Genomic DNA, 21,105 nt, shown 5'->3' with positions numbered 1-21,105 from the left:
GGCATGTGGCAGTTGGCAGTCGGCCTTTTTCGACGCGGCGCCACCGGTCGCCGTTGACCTGCCCACCGACGTCATTGTCAGTGCGAGTTGCACTACTTTGATTCTTGCATCACATGCGCATTTTCAGAGGCCATATACCCACCGCTCTACACAGTGTACACCCCATCACTGTGTACGCGGGCGCGGCTCGCCCATCGCCTCGCGCACATCCCTAATCTTGCGCTCCACCTCCTTCAGGTGGTCCATGACGTCCGCCTTGCGCTTCACGCCGCTCGCCTTGAGCCCTTCAACATTCCGCTTGAGCTTGTCGTGGCTGGCGCGGATGGCGTTGTACTCCACAAGCATGTCGTTCTTTTTCTTCTCCCAGGCCTCTGCGGCCTTCTTCCAGCCCTCGGTGGCCGCCTTGTTCTCGTCCAACAGCTTCCGCTTCTTGGTACTCCAGGCCGCCTCTTTGGCGGCAAACTCGTGGCGCTCGGTATTCCAGTTGGACGTCTCCTTGGCGTGGTCGTCGCGAGCGGCAGCCAGCTCTTTGGTGACGCGCTGGCGCTGGGCATCCAGCTCTTTGGTGACGCGCTGGTGCTCGGCAGCCCGCTCTTCGGTGGAGCGCTGGCGCTCGGCATCCAGCTCTTGAGTAAAGCGCTGGCGCTCGGCATCCAGCTCTTCAGTAAAGCGCTGGCGCTCGGCAGCCAGCTCATCGGTGGAGCGCTGGCGCTCGGCATCCAGCTCTTCGGTGGAGCGCTGGCGCTCGGCATCCAGCTCTTCGGTGAAGCGCTGGCGCTCGGTAGCCAGCTCTTGAGTGAGGTGCTGGCGCTCGGCGGCCCAGTCGGTCTTGGCTTTTTCGTAGGCGACGTCGCGGTTGTCGCACAGCTGCTTGATGTCAGAGAGAAGGCGTTCGGTGATGGACTTCGGGTTGACGTTGTCGCTGGTCGGCACTGGAGCGTTGGTGGTGGGGTTCATAGGGGCGGGCCCGTTGGGGTTGGGGTCGCGGTCGTGGTCGCGGTCGTGCTGGGCGTTTTGGTTGTTTTCATCGACGGTCTCGGCAGCGGCCGGTGAGGACGAGGGCTCGTCGACGACACTCGGGGGAGGAGGAGACAGTTCGTCGCCCTGGTCGGGTTCGTCGAGCTGGCCGGGATCGTCATGCTGGCTGGGTTCGTCGTGCTGGTCGGCCTCATCGGGCTTGTCATGCTCGTCGAACGTCGAGCGAGCGCGGAGACGGGTCAACACGTCCGAGTTTGTCTTGGATGGTCAGTCCATCCAGTCACCTCGTGGTCCACGTACATCACCCAGAACTTTCTTGGTGTCCTTGTCGACCCACACAGCCCGATTCTTGCCCAGCAGGGCAAGGTAGACGCCCGTGGACCGGGTGCTTGCAGAGCACGACCTGCCCTTTGATTTTGCGCACGGAACGCAGAGTACCACGTGGAAGTACCCTCCGGTCTCTGCGACTTTGAGAGCCTTTATCCAACACCCGTCGAACGTTTCATTCTTGCTCTTGCGCTCGCGGCATTCGGGACAGATTAAGTGGCTCGGGGCGCTGGTATGTACCCGTCAGTTCGGACCCCTACCATACGTTGCAGACGTACGGAAACTTGTCCCCAGAGGGTTGGGTGCTGCACCCCTTGTGCTCGGGTGACCCGAAACCTATGTCGGCCATCTGCTTGGCGCTAAGCGCGGTGCTGCGAGGGAGGTCGCGGAACAAGTATGCTGAGGGGTCGGCCGTGTCGCCGCTCGAGCTGCTGGCACCCGCGGGCTGGGGCTCCATGGTACTTGCTTGAGTGAGTTGAAAGAGGAAGAAGAAGAGGAAAGTGGGTAGTGTTGAAGAGGGAGCCGTGTTGACGACAGCGAGGTTTAAGTACATACCCGAGAGGACGGACGAGGGATGGCAGGAGATGTGTGTGTGCAAAGATGACGGGCGCCACGCCCATCCAGTCGAGCGCCCTAATTCCCAACTCGCAACAAAGGCAAACGACTGACACCGAGTGGACTGAAGCAGGCGGGCCAGCAGGGAGCGACGAGATGGACACCACAACTCATCCACCTGCCGGACGGTGGCTTGGCGCTCCTGGCTTCTGGGGAGGGGGCGTAGGAAACGCGATGTCCACTCACACATCCCACGACCTCCAGAGGCCGTGCATTGCCTCCTCTCGACATGGCGCGCGCGCCAAAGTGGGATTTTGAGGGCCCTGGCCCCCGCGAGAGGATGGACGAGGTATCTCGGGAGCAGTTTGCGCACGACGATGCGGGCGCCACGAACATCCAGTTCTGCGCCCTGATTCCCTGCTCACATCCCAGGCAGGCGGCTGACATTAAGTGGACTGCATCCGGCGGGCGGGCGGGGAGCGGCTCGATGGACAGTACTCTCGTCCAGCTATATACGTTCGGCTCAATGTCACATGCCATGTTGCACATTTTCGATCCGGCCCACTACATACAGTACTCTGCCACCTCACACCTCGCTCGACCCCATCGCAGCCCGTATCCCCGCAGCCACGCGCGCCTCGATCTCCCTGCGCTCCGCCAGCGCCGCCTTGTCCTCCTTCGCGCTCTCCTCGAGCCGCGCGATACGGTCCTTGAGCGCCTCGGCGTGGGCGTGAAAGATGGCGCGGTTACCCTGCTCCTTCTCCACGGCCGCGTGCCACTTGATAGCGAAGTCGCGCTGCTGGGCCTGCAGCACCGCGTCAAACTTGCGCTTCTCCTCGTCCCACACCGCCTCGAACTTGCCCCGCTCAGCGAGCCACGTCGCCTCCTTCGCGGCGTGGAGGGCGCGCTGGGCCGCAACCGCCTCAGCCTGCACGCGCAGCCCGTGGGCCCACGCCGCCTCCTCTACCGCGTGCTGGGCCCGCTCGGCGCGCCACGCCGCCTCGGCCTCGGCGTGACGCTGTGTCTCGTGGCTCCACTCTGCGGCCTGTTCGGCGTGGTGCTGTCGCTCGACGTCCCACGCGGCCTTGGCTTCGGCGTGCGCCTCGCGGTCCCGGCTCCACCCGGCGATGGCGGCGTGGAAGCGCGCGCGCTCGGCTGCCAGTTGCGGGTCGACGGGCGTCGCGGGAGGGAGGTTGACGGGGCCGGGTAGCGGCGCCTCGGGCTCCTTGCGCGGGCTGGTGGACCGGGGGAGGTGGTGCCGGTATTCGCTGGCGTCGAAGCCGGCGTGGTGGGGTGGCGAGGGTGAGGCGGCAGCGACGACCGTCGAGTCGGGGCTGGGCTGCTCGTCGTGCTCGCTTGACTGGCCGTTGTCGGCGGTGGACGTGCTCGAGCTTGCCTGGGCTGTCAGAGCGTCTCGTCAACTCCAGCCCACGTACAACCCTGAGAACCTTCTTGCTCTTCTTGTGCACCCACACCGCGGTGTCCGCGTCGACAAACGCAACGTAGACGTTGCTCACGCGTGTGCTCGCCGAGCACTTGGGGAAGGCGGTGCAGTGGTGGCACTGGCGCATTTGGAAGAATCCCCCCCTCTCGGCGAGCTTGGGCGCGGCGAGCCAACACCCGCGCTGCTGGCTGCTCGGCATGCGCTCACGGCATCGCCGGCACATCAGGTGGACTGGGGCTCTGATCTGGTGAGTTTTCGCGCGCCTCACTTGTCCACGTACAGAAACTTGATACCCGTGCTCTTGTGCTCGGGTGGCCCGCAGCCTATCGCCGCCATCTGGGCGGCGTCGAGCTCGGTGCCGGGGGCGAGGTCGCTGAACATGTACCCGCGCGTGCTGTGCAGTCTGCCTGATGCGAGCAAAGGAGTCGGGGCCGTAGTCGTGATCGTCGTTGGACTACTACTTGTAGGCGTGGGCGGGTCGCCCAGAGGAGCCCAGACTGATTCCATGACTTGACTGGTCGAGTCGTCGCTGTCGCGTGTGTAGATGTTTGAGCAAGCGGAATGGTGAACATGAACAGGTAAAGACTTTCAGAGGGCGCACGAGTCGACGGTGTCGGCAAACATGCAGCGGGGCGTGTCGTGCGCGACTTCACGTCGCAGAGACAGCCCCGGTCGGGGGCGGCAGGACAAGACGATCAAGACGCCCTGTCCATCCGTGTCACGCGCCGAGCGTCAAGCCAGATCAATGGGAACGCACAGTGCATAGCTAGTGTGTACAGACCCAACGCCTGCTCTGTGCACCAGCTCACAGCGGACGGCGGCTCGACTCGCCAGCGGCGGCACGGATGCCCGCCAGTGCACGCTCGATGGCCTCAAGGCGGTCCAGCAGCGCCTCCTTGTCCCCCACAGCGGCTGTGGCCGAGGCCTCGAGCTTGACCGCGTTGTCCTCGAGGTGGGCAATGCGCTCCTCGAGTGCGCTGCGCTCGGCAAGCCACTCGGCCTTCTTCTCCTGCCACTCGGCCGTCTTCTGCTGCCACTCGGCCGTCGTCTGTTGCCACTCGACCTTCTCCCTAGCGTGGTGGTCGCGCGCGGCGGCCACCTCCTCGGCCAGGCACTCGCGCTCGGCGCCCCACTCGGCCCTCTCCGCGTCGTGCGCGGCCTCGCGCTCGTCGTACCACCTCCCGATGGCGGCGACGAGCCCGTCACGCCCGGCGTGCTGCTCGTCGTTGCCGGCCGCGGCCGGGTGGCTCATGGTGTGGCGGCGCGACCCCTCGCCTGTGCGGAGGTCGGGGAGGTTGGGAACGGCGCTGACGAATGCAGGCGCCCAGGAGGGGACGTCGGCCTCGCTGTCGTCGACAGCGGCTGAGGGCGAACCCTCGGGCGAAGACTCAGAGGCGGTCGGGTCGCCGTCCTCGAGCTTCAGGCGGAGACGGATCCTGAGGCCGCTGGGCGCGTCGCTCTCCGTTGCGTCGTTGTCGATCGCTTTGTTCGAGGTGGTGTTGCTCGAGGTGGCCTGCAAGGTCAGTACAGGGCTTGCCTCCAGGTAGTGCCAACATACCGTCTTGAGATCCTTCTTGGTCTTCTTGTCAACCCACACGGCCGTGTCCTTGTCCACCAGCGCGAGGTAGACGTTGCTGCCCCGCGTGCTGGCCGCACACTTGACACTTTTCGCGCAGCATGGGTAGCAGATCTTGGCGTTGAAGTAGCCGCCCTTCTCAGCAACCGTGAGCGCCGACATCCAGCACGTGAGGCCGAACTTGTCGTCCGTGCCCAGCTCGATGCGCAGGCGGCACTGCGGGCAGATGAGGTGGTCGGGGGCCCTGGGTCGTCAGTCACGGTCGTCGGTCACTCGTCTTGCAGAAGCTCGCAGACTCACGGAAACTTGTCACCCGAGTACCAGGCCCGCTGGCCTTGAACACCGGCTTCCCGCAGCCTATCTCCGCCATCTGGGCGGCGCTGAGCTCGGCGCCAGGGGCAAAGTCGGCGAACATGTAACGCGGCGCGCGAGTCGAACGAGTCCGCAGCGTCATCGGCGGGGGCGGCGGCGGGGGCGCACCGCTGTCGTCTGGGTGAGGTTGGTCGACTTCCATGATGCCTGGGTGAGTGGGATTTTTTGGGTGGTTGAACAAGTAGATGGATGAGAGTGATGATGTGAGAAAGGAAGAGGGCGCAAGCGTTGACGCACCCCAGTCGCTCAACTTTGGCATGTGGCACCCACCCACCCACCCACGCGCCTCGTGTCCCCGGCACGCCCCAATACACACAACTGTCCAACCGCAATGTGGTCCAGTCGTCGGGCTCCGGCGGCTGTCGAACTCCAACTCCAACTCGAACCAGTCGTCGGGCAACCAGCAGTCCAGCTTCGGTGGCAGCCAGTCGTCCAACCAGCAGCAGTCGGGCTTCGTCGGCAACGAGTCGTCGAACAACCAGCAGTCGGGCTATGACTGCGCACGCCCAGCAAGAAACACAAACAACCCTGCATTCAACTGTTCAAGTGTACAGGCGTTTGCTGGTGCTCCTTACAGCAGACGGCGGCTGGGCGCGCCAATCGCCGCACGCGCACCCGCAACCGCACGCTCTGCGTCCTCGAGGCGGTTCATCATCGCCGCCTTGTCCTTCACGGCGTTGGCCTCGAGCAGGGCAACGCGCTCCGCGGCCTTGCCGGCCGTCGTGTCGTTGCCGGCCGTCGTGTCCTTGTCCGCCATCGTATCCTTGACCGCAGCCGCCTCGAGCTGCGCGATGCGGTACTTGAGCGCCGTGCGTTCGGCGAGCCACATGTCCATGTTGCGACGCTCGTTCTGCACGGCCGTCTGCCACTCTGCCGCGAGCTTGCGCTTCTCGGCCTCCCACCCCTCCTCCTTGGCCGCATGCAGCGCCTCCTTGTCCGCTAGAACTTGGCGCTGGGCCGCGAACACGACTTGGGCGTCGGTGTGCAGCTGGCGTTCGCGGTTCCACAAGGACTCGTTGGCCGCGTACTGGACCTTCTCCGCGTTCCACGTGGCCTTGTCATGAGCGTGCTGCTGATCCTTGGCGTCCCAGGCGACCTTGTCGTGGGCATACTGTTGGCGTTCGACGTCCCATGCGGCCTTCTCCTCGGCGTGGCGACGACGCTCCTCCTCACGCGCAGCTGCCTCGTTGGCATACATGTCGCGCTCGGCGTCCCACGCAGCTTCGTCGTTCGCGTAGTGTTGGCGCTCCACCTCCCACGCCGCCTTCTGCTCCACATGGTCTTGACGCTCTGCCTCCCACTCGGCCTTCTGCTTGGCGTGGTCCTGCCTCTCCGTGTCCAAGGCGGCAGCCGCAGAGTAGCGTGGACGCCTGGTAGCTGGCTGTGGGACGATCGCATCGCTGGTCGGGACAGGAATGTGGCTGGCAGAGGTTGGCTTGGTGGCCGAGGTCGAGGACTCGGCAGCGACAGTCGCAGCGAGGCTGGGGGGCTGGACGCTGACATCGCCGGACGCGCTCAGGCTGGACTGGACCTTGGACTGACATGTCAGCTCATCCAGGCTGCCAACCAGTAACGTACAGTACTCGTACTCAAAACCTTCAGAACCTCCTTGGTTTTCTTGTCGACCCACACCGCAGTGTCCCTATCCACGAACGCAACGTAGACGTTGTTTGCTACCGAGCTCAAGGAGCACTTGGTACTGCCGGAGACGCACGAATGGCAGATACGCATGTTGAAGTACCCCCCCGCCTCGGCGACCTTGAGTGCCATGGCCCAGCACCCATTGTACTTGAGGGATGAGTCGCGGGCTCGCTCGTTGCATCGGTCGCAGACCAAGTGACCGGGAACCCTGTGACACTCAGCTCGAGCTCTGTCCGTCATGGGTACCGCGGACGTACGGATACTTGATCCCTGTGTACGTCGCATTGCTGGCCTCCTTGAACTCGGGTAATCCACAGCCTATCGCGACCATCTGCGAGACGCTGAGCTCGGTACCACGGCTCAGATCGTTGAACATGTACGTCGACGTGCGAGTCCCACTGGGTTGGGTAGTCGAAAGGGTCGCTGGCTGGGGCGGCGGCGACGGGGGTGGGGGCGGCGGCGGCGGAGGAGCGGTCATCGCGCTACTACCTGCAGCCGTGTCGACCAGGTGATCCCACTCTGGCTCCATGCTTGGCCGAGTGAGGTGGATGCAAAGTCGGTGTTGGGTTGAGAAGAAGGTGGAATATCGAGTGGGATGATGTGAAGAGTTGAGAAGAGGGCGCGCAGTGGGATGGGATGACTGGATCGAAGCAACACAAGCATCCGACCCTGCGCCTCGTGTCGCGACGCGTCGACGCACCGACGCGCCGACACACACCGCACGCCACAAGCATGCGGCCGATATCGGGCGAACTGCAATGCACAGCGTCAGACCAGCGGGGCGGGCAAGATGACCAGCGCCGCGCGTGGAGCGGGTCGCCCCGCCGGCCGCCTCATCCGGCAAGGGCCTTGATACCTCGCGCGCGACGGACGGCGCACATGTCGTCGGCCCCAAGCACGACGCGTCGCCCTACACCCTCTTGAGCCCCCACACCTCGGTGGCGGGCACCAGGCGCCTGTCGCTGGACGCCACGCTGCCCTCCTTCGTCCACAGCGGCGGGAAGAAGTTGAAGCTGCGGTCGCCCGGCACGTCCCTCACGTCTTCCTTCCACGTCGGCCAGCGGAGGGCGGTGTAGAAGTCATGCACGTTGGCGCTGAGCATGGCCGCGACCCACTGGCCGTGCCCGAGCTCGAGGTTCTCCCACTCGAGGCTGTCGGGGCCGAGGTAGTGGATGCGCCCGGGGTCGCCAAGCGCGCCGCCGTCGAGCGCGAAGAAGCCGCCCGCTACGTCGTCGCCGACAAGGATCATGCCGGCCGCGGTGGCATCTTTCGCCGGCGCCCCGTCGGCCGGGGGCACGACGAAGCTTGCGCCGGGCGGCACGAGGCGCCGGGGCAGCTGCTCGCTTCCCCCGCCCCAGATCCGCACCCAGCCGTCGACGACCACCCCGCCGCTCGAGTACGCTAGCGTGCCAAGCAGGCTGCGCGTGGTGACCTGCAGCGCGGTGAGGACTGCGCCTGCGTCCTCCGGCGCCGGGAGGAGAGTGACGGCGCTGGGCGAGTCGGCGATCCACTGCTCGAGCTCGGGGAGGGCGGGGTCGTCGCTTAGGAGGTCGGCGAGGGGGCGGGGCATGCTCGAGGGGTGTCAGTCGATTGGGGATAGTATGAGAGGGCGGTGTGGTGACGGGGGTGCATGTAGCCGCGGCGGCAGCTCGATTCTCGTTGAGCAGGTCGATGTGCGATGGTGCAGTCGAGGAAGGTCGTTCTGCGCGCTCTTCGTCTCTTCGTTCGCGCTTGTCCGCAGAGAGCGGACATGAGGCAACTGTCCGTTTGTGGCACAATGGTGTGGCAGGCCGGATTAATTCCGGCAGTGAATCAAGTCCCACGCGCGCTCCCTTCATCAAACCCAATTCCCCGACACTCGAGGGGGCTCCCGCACACGGACAAGACCTGACAACTTCATAAAAGAACCAGGGAACATGGTGGCCCACAGATTGTCGTTCCCGCACCTACTTGTCCTGGAGCAGGGGGAGAGACCGCGCGCAGCCGACCAGCCTCGGTCGCTCCGGAGCCTCAACCCACCACACCTCCCCGCGAAGGGCAAGCCCAGAGACCGCGTTGGACCTAGTAGGGGCGTATAGGGTGGGGTTGGCGACAGCAAGACGGCTTTAGGGACATCCGGGGCGGTCGAGCTTGTTCGCTATCATCTCTGGGACGCAGGTTATGGCCTCCGGGGTGACGTGCATGGTGAACACTCCAACGGCCTGACGGACGCCAGTGCTGGGCGATATGGAACAAACCACCGGCACGATCGTGAGGGGAAGTGCAGCCGGCCCCAGGACACGGGTGCACCACACGCCCTTGGCTGTTAACGACTAAGCGGAGTGGGGGCTGGTACATATGAGGATGGTTGAGTGATGCAGGAGCCGGCGCGCTCGCACCTGTTGTTGTCGGTGCGGGGCAGGTTGCCCCCAGCCACCGCCGCTTCCATCGTGCCAGGCCCTGCTAGCAGCTTTGGTGGGTAGAAAGGATGTGGGAACTCTACCCGGCACGCGGGTCCCCTTTCCTGCGTAGATTGCTCATGCATCTGCCCCAGCTTGTCCCGGACACACTGGCCCCCACCAGCCGGCTCCCCCGTGCTCGGGTGTTCACAACCCCACTCCAGCCGCTCCATCCTGCCCGTATGAGGACAACAGTGTCACCTTGCGGATGGACTGTCGGATGAGCGCATCGCGGATCTCGAGTGCGGGGAAGGACAGGCTGCAGCAATGCGACGCGCAGGTGTCGCATTCGAGGGCACCCTAGCACTTCGACCAGGTGTCCCAGGAGGTGAGGTCCTCGCCGAAGTAGGTAGTCCTCGGGCGTCACATACCGCTCAAAGTCGTTGTTTCCGACAGAGAAGACGATAGATTAGCGGAAGGATACAGTCTTGGTCGAGGTTGAACTGGCCCTTCCTGCCTCGCGGAAGGGCAGGGGGGCTCGTAACGCTCATCAGGAGCCTCCGACCTGGATGTCGACGGTTAGGTCGGGGGGTGAGCCGCGGATGGTACGTTTCGGCGCCGGAGCGGGCATCGTCGAGGGAGAGAAGAGAGGGCGGCGGGTCAGGAGAGTCAAGGGGGAAACAGGAGGAGAGCGAGGAACCGAATGTCGGTCGACGAGTCAGAGGATTACCGACGGTGGACGAACGCCCGCTCCTGGAAAGGGGAGCGGGTTCATGTTCACCCGTGCAGATCTTGCACACTGCAAGGAGAACGAGTGGAGTCGATGAAAGCTGCTCGAGGCATCGGCGTAGGAAGGACGGCGGGCGACTTCGACTTCTTCTTCTGCCACCTCTCTTCCTCCTGCTCATTGTTCTCCCCACTCTTGACAGCGGCCTCGAGAGCCCGCAGGACCCACTACTCGAGTCTCTGGTGCTTTTCCTGGGCCTGGGTGGTGCCGCCTCTCCGCGCCCCGCCTTGCTCCTCTTGGAGGGCAGCGCCAAGTTCAGCTTGAAGGTCCAGCTCGTCGTGGTTACGACCTAAGCGGTTCTTCAGTTCCTCTAGTGATAGATGCGTGAGGGTCCACCGCTCCGACAGCGGCGAGGGAACTTTCCGCCTGGAGCTGGTCGGGGTCGCGCACGACACTGCTCCCGCCAACGTGGTCTCGAGGAACCGACAGCAGCACCGCCGACCGAGGTGCTCCCGAGGGCCTGCACCTGCAGCTCCAGCCTCCGCTCAAAGCTCTTGATCCAGGCGGCGCCGCTTGCCTGCTCGTTGTCAGCGGATTCCGCTGTCCTTGCCATCTTGTGCTGGTCTAGGAGGGGCTGGAGCTCGGCCTCGGGCCAGTGGCGCTGGATTACTCCACTTACACTCTTCTGGATACGTGTGTGGAGGTTCGAGCCCGCAGCAAAGTGGGCGGCGCTACTGGAGGGGATAGGCAACTGTTGTGGGCGACCTTCCTGCGCCGAGACTGAAGCTCCCTGGGCACCTCGCTTCTCGAGGCCCCCTACCTCAGCCTCCTCCAATGGGCACATGGTTCCCCTGGACGCATATGAGGGGAATTTAGAGCCATGGTGGATTTGGTACTCGACCTCGTCTCCTACACCTGCCTCCGAGCCTGTTCCCCGGGTTGGCTTTCCAGCCGGTCTCGAAGCCTCGTTGGTCTTCCAGTTCTTAGTAGTAAGCTTGTCCGCGTGTGGGGGCTTGGTCCCCGTTCCCGCGGCGGACTCGTCATGATGCTTCCTGCACCTGGGCGTTGTTGGAGGCGGCCCCAGACTGGGTGGGCTGGCCGGGACGCTTCGAGGAGGTTGGGTGGCGGGACGGGCGTGGCTCTGGATGTTGGCTCGGGGGTTAGATTGTCGGAAAAGTGGGTTTTGGTGGAGAACACGAATGAGGCGAGTTGATGGTTGTGGTGCAGTGCAAGCGCAGCCGTGTTTAAGAGTGGGAGAGAAATGGGAGAGAGTGTCAAGTGATGGCGCGAGGGCTGATGGTTGACTGACGAACGACTCCACTAAACAATGCAAGTGAGCCAAGGCCATTAACGCCAGCTACCTAACACACGCAGAGATGATCAAAGTCTTCCCCTGAGGCAACACAGGGGCATGGCAGACGGCTGAGGTGGTGCCGAACGGCGGAGGCACGGGCCGCGCGTGTGTTGGTGGCGAACACCGCCGCTCAACACACACAATTTTATTGATCCTCACACATCACTCAGAGGTCAACATCAGCATACAAGGCCTCCACAACGCCGATTGGGTAAGAAACAAAATGTTTATATGCCCAGAAGCGTGTTGTGCACACAAGCAATCGCGTTGATGGGATGGGTGGCGACTGCCCTGGGCCCGCGGGTGGGGAATTTTCCCAATGTTCTCCGATTACTGCGCGGTGGTTGTCACAGCACATCATGCATAGGGACCCATCTGGAGTATGCGCAAAATGATTGCATGCTTCCAAGCTGCACACGGAGGAGCAGGGAAATGCTCCATCACACGCCACTCCAACTGTACCTCTACCAACCCCCAGTCGGGTCAGGCCATGCCACCGAACTATCGTCATTCAAGTCCTAGACCTGGAGGTCAGATTCAAGCGCCTTGTAGTATTCAGTGAAACCAATCTTGAAGTTGATGAAGATGAAGGAGAGATGGTAGGAGTTGGGAACAGCGGTACCCGGAAGCTCCGCCCAACACCCACGTTACAGTCCTGGTGCTCGACATCCTCAGCCCGCTCTCCAGCCAACCTGACCACACTGGCACCCCAGAAGGCCACTTCATCCCGTTGCATCTCCCGGAACGTCGCAGCAGAGGCGGTCCAGGGAGAGGTGTCGACCTGCCTTCCAGCGCCCGACCTCTCCTCGAGTCCTCCAGGTCGTTAGATTTGAAGAAACACCGTCCACGCTAGGTAGGGCTGGTGCTCGGTGTGAGCCCGGGAGGGCTTGCTCTGCGCGCAGTAGAATCTTGGCCCTCTGAAGCGTGAGTACGGCTGGGACGGTGTTGGGCGGCGATGTAGCCCTGTAATCGCTGGTGGAGTGCGATCAGGGCAGTGCTGGGAGGCGAGCGCATCTCGAATTGCTGCAACGCGTCTAGCTCGACGCGGAGGTTGCTCCCGGTCACATAGGGTGAGGAAAATCACCAATTGAGGGCATTTGCAGCGATTGGCGTAGAACATGGGGGCCGAGTGGGGAGGTGCTGTTGGCGCTTCGTCGCCTCGTCCACGAGCACCGTCCGAAATGGCCCCTCGGATCTCGCCAAGCTTGTATGTAGGTGGGTGGATAGACTTTAGGTTGAGCAGTCCCCTCTCCACATGTGAAGCGGTTCTCGGTTTGTATTGAAGACGGTCGGCGCACGTATCCTCTAGCGACAGTCGCGAACCTTTCCTGCCTCGGTCACCGCAGTTGCCATCACGCTGGTATCTTGGTCCACACGTCGAGCGGGGTTAGATCTTGGACCAAGTGGAGGGGGTGGACACGTCCCGGGTGGTGTGCGTTGTTGAATCTGGAGCAGCGCTTCAAGGTGAGGTTGGATCATTGGATACGAGCCCCACCACCGCTCAAGGACAAGCGTCAGCGGTTGCGCCAGCCGGTGAACGTCAGACGGCTCGAGGACCCTGGTCGCTCCCGTGGCCCACTCACTTTAACCCTCTTGTGGTCTCGTTTGATCAGCTCCTGGACCAACACGACGTCGATCTCAACACGCGCGTGACAGACATGTGGTCGGAGCACTTTCCAATGCGTGCCAGTAGTTAAACATTGTGAGCGAGCAGCCTACCAGCTGGGAGGTAAGCCGACGGACGGCCGCGTCTTTGTCGTTTGGGCTTGTTGCTGGCACCGATAGACTGTAGGAAAAAAAAAGGTCAGCACTGTTGTAGGAGTGGAAAGAAGACGGGTGGAGTGAAGGAAGGAAAAGAGTGATCCAACTTGTGTGTGTGGGGAATTCTGGCGCCCGAGCGCGGGGGTTGGTTGACTGTCGTCACCCTGCCCCGGCGGCGCCGCGAGTCTCCCCTGCGCGACCGACTATTCTGTTTGCCAGGGGAATGAGGGGCTGTTTACTACCAAAGCCCACCCAGGGATGTCACTGCTCAGTGCTGACTGGTGGTTGACTGCTATCTCCACAAACGGCGGGGGGGCTACAAATCCTCAATTTGTCACCTGCTGCAATGAATGACATAGCAGCACTTGTTTCTATGGAGGCTGCCTACCACTATCACCGCTCTCGAAATCAATCAAGAGCGAAGTGATGCTGCTGGGCTGATGATATCCTCCCCTCCTCTCCACACTCGCTCATTGTGTCCACCAGCTGAGGTGATTGATGCCTGTTTCGGTGTGACGCCGCGGGCAACCACTAGCCGAACCCCTGTCGACCGGCCAGCCAAAACCAATGGCCATCACGAGCGGTGCAAGTTGAGCGACGAACGACGACGGTCGGGACACGACGCTGTGCCTCACTGATCGAGAGAGTCGAGTCGTATAGTTTGGAGGGCAGGCGTCTTGAAATGTAAGGGCGGGTTTATTGTTGCTCGTGAACCGACGGTGGGGTTGCAGATGTCTATCATCGTTGTCAAGTGCTTGGTGCAAGTCAAGGTAAAGGCGTGTGTGCCGCGTTGCAACGAGTCAGCTTGTGGTAGCAAGGCAGAGGGCATCGGCCAAACGGTTGACTCACCCCATCCTCGCTGCCGCCGCCGTCACGCATTGTGCCGCCCCTCACCCCTCGTCTTGTGCACCCTCACGTGTCATCCTCGTGTACTGCTTCCTGCTGCCTCCCTGTGGGGTCAAAAGGTGGGTGCGTGGGCGCGGTGCGGTGTGCCATGCTTCCTTCCTTCCCTCACAGTCGTCCCTCGCCGCCAATCTGCCCCCGCTTCCTTCGTCGTCGCCCACTCCCGCACCATCCTTCCCCCCTCCCCCCCAGGTCAGCGTATTTCAACCTTCCTTTGCACCATCCCTCTTTGCATTCCCACTTCACTCTTCATCCCTCGTCGCACTAGCCAAGTCGACCCACCCTCACTCGACCTACCCCTCACTCCCCGACTACACCCACAGCCCAGCATGCCCCCCAGCAGGCAGTCCCTCCCCCGAGTGGCCAAGGCCAAGTCGCCAGTCGCGCTGCCCATGTCGCGACCACAAGATAGGGCGACAGCTTCCTCAACCCCCGGCCCCTCGACGGCCGGCCCCTCAAACCCCCGCCGCTCGACCGCTGGTCCCTCGACCAAACCAGCGCCTCCCTCACCCTCGCCACCACCCAACACTGGGTACATGTTCGCCCACTACCCAGTGGGCCAACAGCTCACCACCGAGGAGATGGCCCAGCTCGGGTACACCAATGAAACCGACCGCTATACCAAGAAGGGCAAGGTTGGCGTGGTGCGGCGGGTCAGGAAGTACATGTGAGTCAATCAACATGGCACCCACACACACCCACCCCTTCCCACCCCTTCCCACCCCTTCCCCTTTCACAACCATGAGCCTAGGTCAACCGCTGATCACCCCCACCCTCACCAGTGCACCACCACACGCGGCATGCAAGAGGTGCCGCAACCGTCCGGGCCCGTGCTGGGTCGAGGTTCTCGAGGTAGCTGCTCCAGGGGGCTACTTTCGTAACCTCACCTGCCACTTCTGCTCCCAGAACGGTGCTTGCGAGACGGGGACGAACAACAAGCACTTCTTCCTTGCGTTCCCCGATTCCGACACCATGTACTTTGTCCACCGCCAGGACTTTGAGGTCTACCGGACTGTGAGTGCATGAGACGAATCGAGTTTGTACTCACCACCCCAGCAACACCTCGACGAGCTGCGCCGCGTCAACATTGTGCAACTGGGAGAAGGTCCTCCCGAGCACAAGTCTCGTGCCAAGTCCCCTTCCGAGCGCAAGAGCAAGAAGAAGGGGAAGGGCAAGGCCAAGGCGACCTCCTCCGACTCCGACTTGGAGTCGGAGGAGGGTGGCGACAGCGCCCCTCACTCCTGGGGGGCCGGGGACGACGAGGGCTCTGTCAACGGGCATCTCCCTGCCGAGGAGACCTCGGAGGACAGAGCCTCTCCCGAGGGCGCGTTCTCCAACGGTGACGGTGCCGCCGACCCCGACCATGTTGAGTATGGCTCGGACGAGGAAGGGGGCTCCGAGCACGGCGACGGACAGGAGGACGGGAGCGGCCGCAGCCGGGACGGCTCCGACGAGTACGACACTGCTGCCGGCTCGACGGCCGGACCCATCGACCTCGACTCCAGCTCCGACGAGTCCACCGAGTACGGAGGTGACCCGCAGCTCGAGCTTGCCGCCCTGAAGGCCCAGAAGGCGAGGTGGAAGGAGGAGAGGCGTGAGTGGGGCGTCTTCGACGTGTCGATGCGAGCCGAGAACCACGACCTCCGCACCCGCCTCGAGCGCGCAGAGGCCGCAAACCGCAAGCTGCTGCAGCGCGTCAAGGCCGCCGAGACCACCACCGAGAAGCTTGCGCTTCGGGTCAACGAGCTGTCCGAGCAGCTGTACCCCGCGCGGGGGTTCGATTAAAGGGTCCAAGCGCAAGGGCGGTAGACAATAAGTGAGTGCGGCGTGCATGCCGATCTTGATGCTGACGTCGATCTAGTGCGAGGTGCACAGTGCAGGGAGCAGGTTGTGAAACGAAGCAGGGACAATGAGGCTTGATGACGACGAGGTAACGACAATGTCTTGTACACTTGCCCCAGAGTGGCTACTTGCATATAGTCTTGTAAGCATTGATCATATCCATGACATTCCGACCCATTGTACAGAGTGAGTAGATGCGCGTTTGCATTGTCGGGGTGCGTGGGACGAGAAGAGAGGGGGCAGGCGGCGAGGGATGAGGACAAAGAGTGCAAAGCGGGACAGGGGGCGGTGCGTGGCCCCGCACTCACCCCTCTGTCGTCACTAGCATCAGCGCGGCCACTGCGCCTCGTGCAGACGGATCAGGACGGGGTTGTGGTTACAGCTGCGGTACTTGTGCCTCTGGCCTGACCCTATCCAACAACGATTCATCCCATGCCTACAATGTTGATTACCCTCGGCCCACACGAATGTCCTTCACCCCTCGCACATCCCCCTAGCCCACGATCGAGGACAGGATGCGCTTACCCCAGGGCACCTTCTCACCCGGCGTCGGCCTCTGCCAATCGCGGCGGCCAGTTTCTGGAGTGTCAGCGCTCGCCTCACGACAACCCCGACACCCACGCAAGTCGGCATGGCGCAGGTCGACCCATTTCGTCTTGTTGTAGATCTTGAACCCGGCGGCCAAGACCACAAAGACGGGGATGTTGAGGTAGTTCATGAAGAAGCTCTCGACTTCGAACGGGGGCACTGGGTGTCAGTACTGCACGCGGCAGGCTCTCACTAAACACGGTCCAGCCCTGGAAGAAGACGAAGAAGATGCACCCGATGAGGCCGAACCACGCGCCGAACGGGTACAGCGGTGCCTTGAACGGCAGCTCGTCGAGGGACACGCCCTGGAGCTTGAGGGCCTGCCTAAAGCGGATATGCGACGCGCAGATGAGCGACCAGGTGATGAAGACGCCCACGCCCGAGATGTTGACGAGCCACGTGTACACGTGCCCCGCCGAGCTCGAGAGGTTGAGGAGCGCGAGCAGGCCGAGGAGGTTGCCGATGAGGAGCGCGACCCAGGGCACGCCCCACTTTGTCGTCTTGCCCATCCACTTTGGCGCCTTGCCCTCGTGCGCCATGGCCGTGAGGTTGCGCGAGGACACGTACAGGCTGCCGTTGATGGCTGAGATGATGGTGATGACGATGACGGCGTTGACGACGTCTCCGCCGCGCGGGAGGCCGGCGCGCATGAAGGCGATGACGAAGGGCGAGCGCGCCGTCTTGGAGCTCGCAGAGAGGTAGTTGGGGTCGTTCCACGGCACGCAGAGCGAGACTGGGCGGGGTTAGCGGCGCGATGTGGCGGGTGCTCACCGAAGAAGATGCCGCCGATAAACACGATGATGATGCGCCAGAAGACCATCTTGATCGCCTTGGGCACGTCGCGCGCGGGGTTGACGCTCTCGCCGGCCGTGAGGCCGATCATCTCGCTCCCCGCGTACAGGTTGGCAGCGTACACGAACACCTTGAAGACGCCGACGACGCCGTTGGAGAACGGCCCAGGGTCGCGATAGTACTTGAAACCGACTGGGCCCTGGGAGCCGATGGCGCCGGAGCTGATGAGCACCGAGCAGAGGAAGAAGGCGACGATGAAGAGCAGCTTGACGGCCGTGATGGCGAACTCGACCTCGCCGAAGGTTCCGACCCCGAGCATGACAAGGCACATGAAGAAGACCCAGAAGACGAGGATGAAGCCCCAGCCAGGCATTGCGCTCTTCCAGAACGTGAGGACCAGCCCGAGGTTGTTGTACTCTGTCGCGAGGATGCAGATCCTGGGTGATCAGCCCATTCATCCACTCTACTCGCCCGGGCTGACGTACCAGAGGAAATAGTAGATCCAGCCTACTGCAAATGCGAGCGCGGGGTCGAGGAAGCGGCCAGTGTAGTTTGTGAACGAGCCTGCGGTCAGCGCTCGCGGATGCGCCCAAACTCACCAGTCACGGAAATAAACGCGGCCATTTCGCCCAGGCTCTGCATCACACACCAGAGCAGGAAGCCTACGATACCGAAGCCCAGCAGCAGACCCGCCGGCCCGCCGTTCGTGAACCCGTTGCCCAGACCGACAAAGTACCCCGGCCCAATGATGCCGCCGAGCGCAATCATCTGCAAGTGCCGCGCCTTGAGGCTGCGCTTGAGCTCGATGTTGTCGGTCCCCGCGGGCACGGCCTCCGCATAGTACTTGACGGCATCCTCCTTGCCCTCGGTGTAGGCCTCGTGGTGCTTCTCTTCTGGAGTCGACATGGTGGGTGTGTGGGGGCGGGAGAGGGGCCGCCGACGCGTGCTTATCTAGCCCCGGGTGTCATGGTGCGCCGCCCGGCGCCGAGCGCGACCCGGTGCCCCGGGACATAGCCGTCGGCAAGGTGAGCGCGTTCGATATCAGTCGAGTGGTAGTCACGAGTCAGCGCCCAGGGTGGCACGCCAAGGCCAGCCAACAAGCGGTTGCCGATAATGGTTCCGGGTGCCACTATCATCACACGCGGCAGTCGGCCCGCGCCGCCAGTTTAACCGGAGCACGGCGCGGCGCAGCGTAGCGTAGCGTGCACAGTAGCCAGCGAGCTCCCCGGCCGAGATCCAGGAGCATGGGGGCGGCCTCCGATGCGTGTGGTTAGTGGGTGTTTGTTCGAAATGGTTACCCGACGCGTAGATATCTGGCTGGGGCGCGGCGGGGCGCCACGGGCTTGGCGCGGTTACCTGTCGTCCGAGTGTCGAGCCAGCGCTTACTGCGTGTTGTGGTACTCCTTCTTGATATGTTGGCAGTCACGGGCTTGTGTTCTGCACTTGCACTCGTCGCGCGGCCCCGCAGATAGACGTTGGCCGCGGGGCTGGTATCCCTCGGCAGGCTGCCCTCGGCTACGCGAGTTGATAATCAGCATCGTAGATACGCTGCGCCCTGATATCTGGCGGGGGGCTGCGTGACTCCGCGATGATTGGCAGAGACGACGATGCGGGCTCTTCACAGCCGGGTTCATAGCCCCCGACATGCTCACCACTGGTCGTCACCATTGTCCCCACTCTGCTGATGGCCCCCGCTCGGGCTTGATGTTTGATGCCCCACGGTATTCGCAGCACACAGAGCCGCAACGCGACGGAACTGGGGCTGAAAGGGGAGATTGACAGGGGGTGAGGTGCAGCAATGCGCCGCCCGACCAACGACCAACCAACCACGCCCTCGCCCCGGCCGCCGCCTCTCCTCTTCACTCATCACCAAACAACACAGGCATGCCTCACCGACGGCCGATCACCGGCGACGAGGCTTGTTGGGACTTGTCATGTGTCGGCGTTGCCACTGCTGTCTCACGGCACCCTCCGCCCCGATCGCGCTAAGCTCGGCAGGTCGCGGACCGAGCTGCGCCGCGGTAGTTGAACTCGCGATAAGCGTCGACCGAGGCATGCGGTCGCGCCGCGGTCGCACCGCTGCACGCTATGCCTATGCGGGGCGTTTTGTCCTGTCTCACTGTGAGTCACACCGAGTCAGGAACGCCGAGGCCGCGGATCAGTGGAATGTGGCTCGGGCGGCGTGGCATCTGCCGACGGGCGCTGCGGATTTGCGTGACGGGCGCCCGCATGCTGTTCGTGGCAAGATGGGAAGCGTTCTTCGCGGGATGGGGATGGTAGCGGTTGAGAGGCGGGGAGAGAGCTGGGACTGGACGACATGGCCCGGAGACCTGGTGTGGCTCGAAGACGTGGCGGATGAGACGAGCGAGTGGCTACTTCCAACTCATTTGCTCCACGGCTTCCAGTCTCGTCTCATCCCCGTGTTTATGTACTCGTCTCTCATTCGCTCCGAGGCGTCTCGTCTCACCCGCTCCACGGGTTTGCTCTCCCCGGGGCTCCTCGGCTTGGGCTCCTCGCGATCACTCCCCCGCAATCTTCAAACGGAGCGTCCGCCAATGGCGGAGCACGCCGTGTCTGAATCGAGGCGTTGCTCGACTTGTGCCAAGCGAGACGCCGCAGCAGCTCCCTGCTTGGCCTGGCCTGCTTCCCCACAACCCACACGACGCCGACCCCCGCGAACCCCACGGTGCTCCCTGTCGGCGTGATCAACGCCGCGGCGCAGGTAGCGTGAACAGCGAACAGCGCGCCGCACTGGGGCCACTGGAGCCACAACGCCTCGCTCGCACCGCACTGGAGCAACCCGCCACCGCGTGAGTGCGTTCCAGTGGCACCTGAGAAACACACTATCGCCGGACGGGAACCGAAGAATGTGGTTTAGACCCTCCGGCGGGAGCGGCACCCATGTGTCCAGATTCCACCTGCCACGGACGCGTCGTGTCCGCGTGGACACCGTACCCCGAGGGCCCGAGCCCCGACCGCCGAAAGGCCGCAGTGCTGGGGCGATTGCGTCGCGATACGCGTGGCAAAGCCGCGAAAATCTATTATTGATCGTGGAGCCCGCGGTTCCGCGTGGGCGTGTGGGGCGGGGGCATCAGAGTTTGAGCACTCCTTGTCCTGGGCCACACTAAATCGCTTGGCGGGCTGCGTGAGCCATCTTGATAGGCTGCGAGGTCCGAAATCGCCGGGTCCCGCCCAACACCGACGCGTGATCCCGAACCCCGCGGTTGACGGGCCACGGACGTCTAGGGGCGTGTACGAGGCGTGATCATGTGGGTGGGGGCCCAGCAGGTGCTTGGCGGCTGTAGATGGCAACTGTCGGCCCGAGAGTGCGTATGCGAGGTGAGTGGGGGGGTCGCTGTTGTTGTCTGGCCAGGCCTCCCTCGGATTAACGCACGTATGGGCGGGGCAGGCTGCCAAGCATGGGTGCATGCTCCACATGACCCCTGCAGGCATCAGACGGCTTTCCCGGTCTGGGTCTGGTAGCAGGGGCACGGGATGGAAGAAAGTTGTGCCAAGTGGTAGCGAGGTCAGCTGCTGGCTACCTGCTGCGAATAACCAGAGGCAGCGGGAGGCTGTCAATCGCACGGTACGAGCTAGTGGTGGTGACCTCCCAGGCAATCTAGACGCGCACTTCGCATCTCCCTCTGCATTCGGCGTTCGTTGGCAGCTCCGGGACTGGCGGTGCCATGCAAGGCGTTCATCTAAGCCGCCCCCGCAAGCCGACAGACGACGCGAGTCGCACGCTTTGCCCCAAACGAATCGGCAACCCCGCTCCATTGGAGGGTGGTCCCTGGGAGGTTTGTCGTACGTGCCTGGCAATGTCCTGGATCTCCAAAAAATGCCAAGCCAGTGAACGCATCCAGCCTC

General features: G+C 63.2%; 5 protein-coding genes across 5 annotated transcripts; 1 reads left to right on the top strand and 4 right to left on the bottom strand.

The window, feature by feature from the left end:
• Nucleotides 1-165: 165 nt before the first annotated feature.
• On the bottom strand, nt 166-1,762 carry Q8F55_007444 (uncharacterized protein; the record flags this gene model as incomplete). The annotated part of the gene is made up of 3 exons (XM_069355874.1): nt 166-1,236; nt 1,279-1,534; nt 1,584-1,762. 3 exons carry the CDS (start codon nt 1,760-1,762, stop codon nt 166-168), a joined length of 1,506 nt encoding a protein of 501 aa, XP_069205715.1.
• A 684-nt stretch (nt 1,763-2,446) lies between these two features.
• Nucleotides 2,447-7,269, bottom strand: Q8F55_007443 (uncharacterized protein; the record flags this gene model as incomplete). Its single annotated transcript, XM_069355873.1, has 9 exons — nt 2,447-3,256; nt 3,297-3,543; nt 3,585-3,707; nt 4,114-4,817; nt 4,863-5,124; nt 5,181-5,250; nt 5,868-6,789; nt 6,831-7,101; nt 7,151-7,269. The coding sequence occupies 9 exons, from the start codon at nt 7,267-7,269 to the stop codon at nt 2,447-2,449; spliced, it is 3,528 nt and encodes a 1,175-aa protein (XP_069205714.1).
• A 534-nt stretch (nt 7,270-7,803) lies between these two features.
• Q8F55_007442 (uncharacterized protein) lies at nt 7,804-8,463 on the bottom strand (the record flags this gene model as incomplete). The annotated part of the gene is made up of 1 exon (XM_069355872.1): nt 7,804-8,463. One exon carries the CDS (start codon nt 8,461-8,463, stop codon nt 7,804-7,806), a length of 660 nt encoding a protein of 219 aa, XP_069205713.1.
• Nucleotides 8,464-14,345: 5,882 nt separating this feature from the next.
• Q8F55_007441 (uncharacterized protein) lies at nt 14,346-15,801 on the top strand (the record flags this gene model as incomplete). The annotated part of the gene is made up of 3 exons (XM_069355871.1): nt 14,346-14,683; nt 14,799-15,030; nt 15,073-15,801. 3 exons carry the CDS (start codon nt 14,346-14,348, stop codon nt 15,799-15,801), a joined length of 1,299 nt encoding a protein of 432 aa, XP_069205712.1.
• A 550-nt stretch (nt 15,802-16,351) lies between these two features.
• Q8F55_007440 (uncharacterized protein) lies at nt 16,352-18,144 on the bottom strand (the record flags this gene model as incomplete). The annotated part of the gene is made up of 6 exons (XM_069355870.1): nt 16,352-16,437; nt 16,480-16,605; nt 16,640-17,179; nt 17,218-17,675; nt 17,724-17,802; nt 17,838-18,144. The coding sequence occupies 6 exons, from the start codon at nt 18,142-18,144 to the stop codon at nt 16,352-16,354; spliced, it is 1,596 nt and encodes a 531-aa protein (XP_069205711.1).
• Between the last annotated feature and the right edge of the window lie 2,961 nt (nt 18,145-21,105).

The sequence above is a fragment of the Vanrija albida genome (genome assembly GCF_041260175.1).
Source record: "Vanrija albida strain AlHP1 chromosome Unknown contig_6, whole genome shotgun sequence".
Classification (NCBI taxonomy): domain Eukaryota; kingdom Fungi; phylum Basidiomycota; class Tremellomycetes; order Trichosporonales; family Trichosporonaceae; genus Vanrija; species Vanrija albida.
The sequence above is the reverse complement of the archived record's forward strand: the minus strand, read 5'-3'. Positions and strand labels throughout refer to the sequence as shown.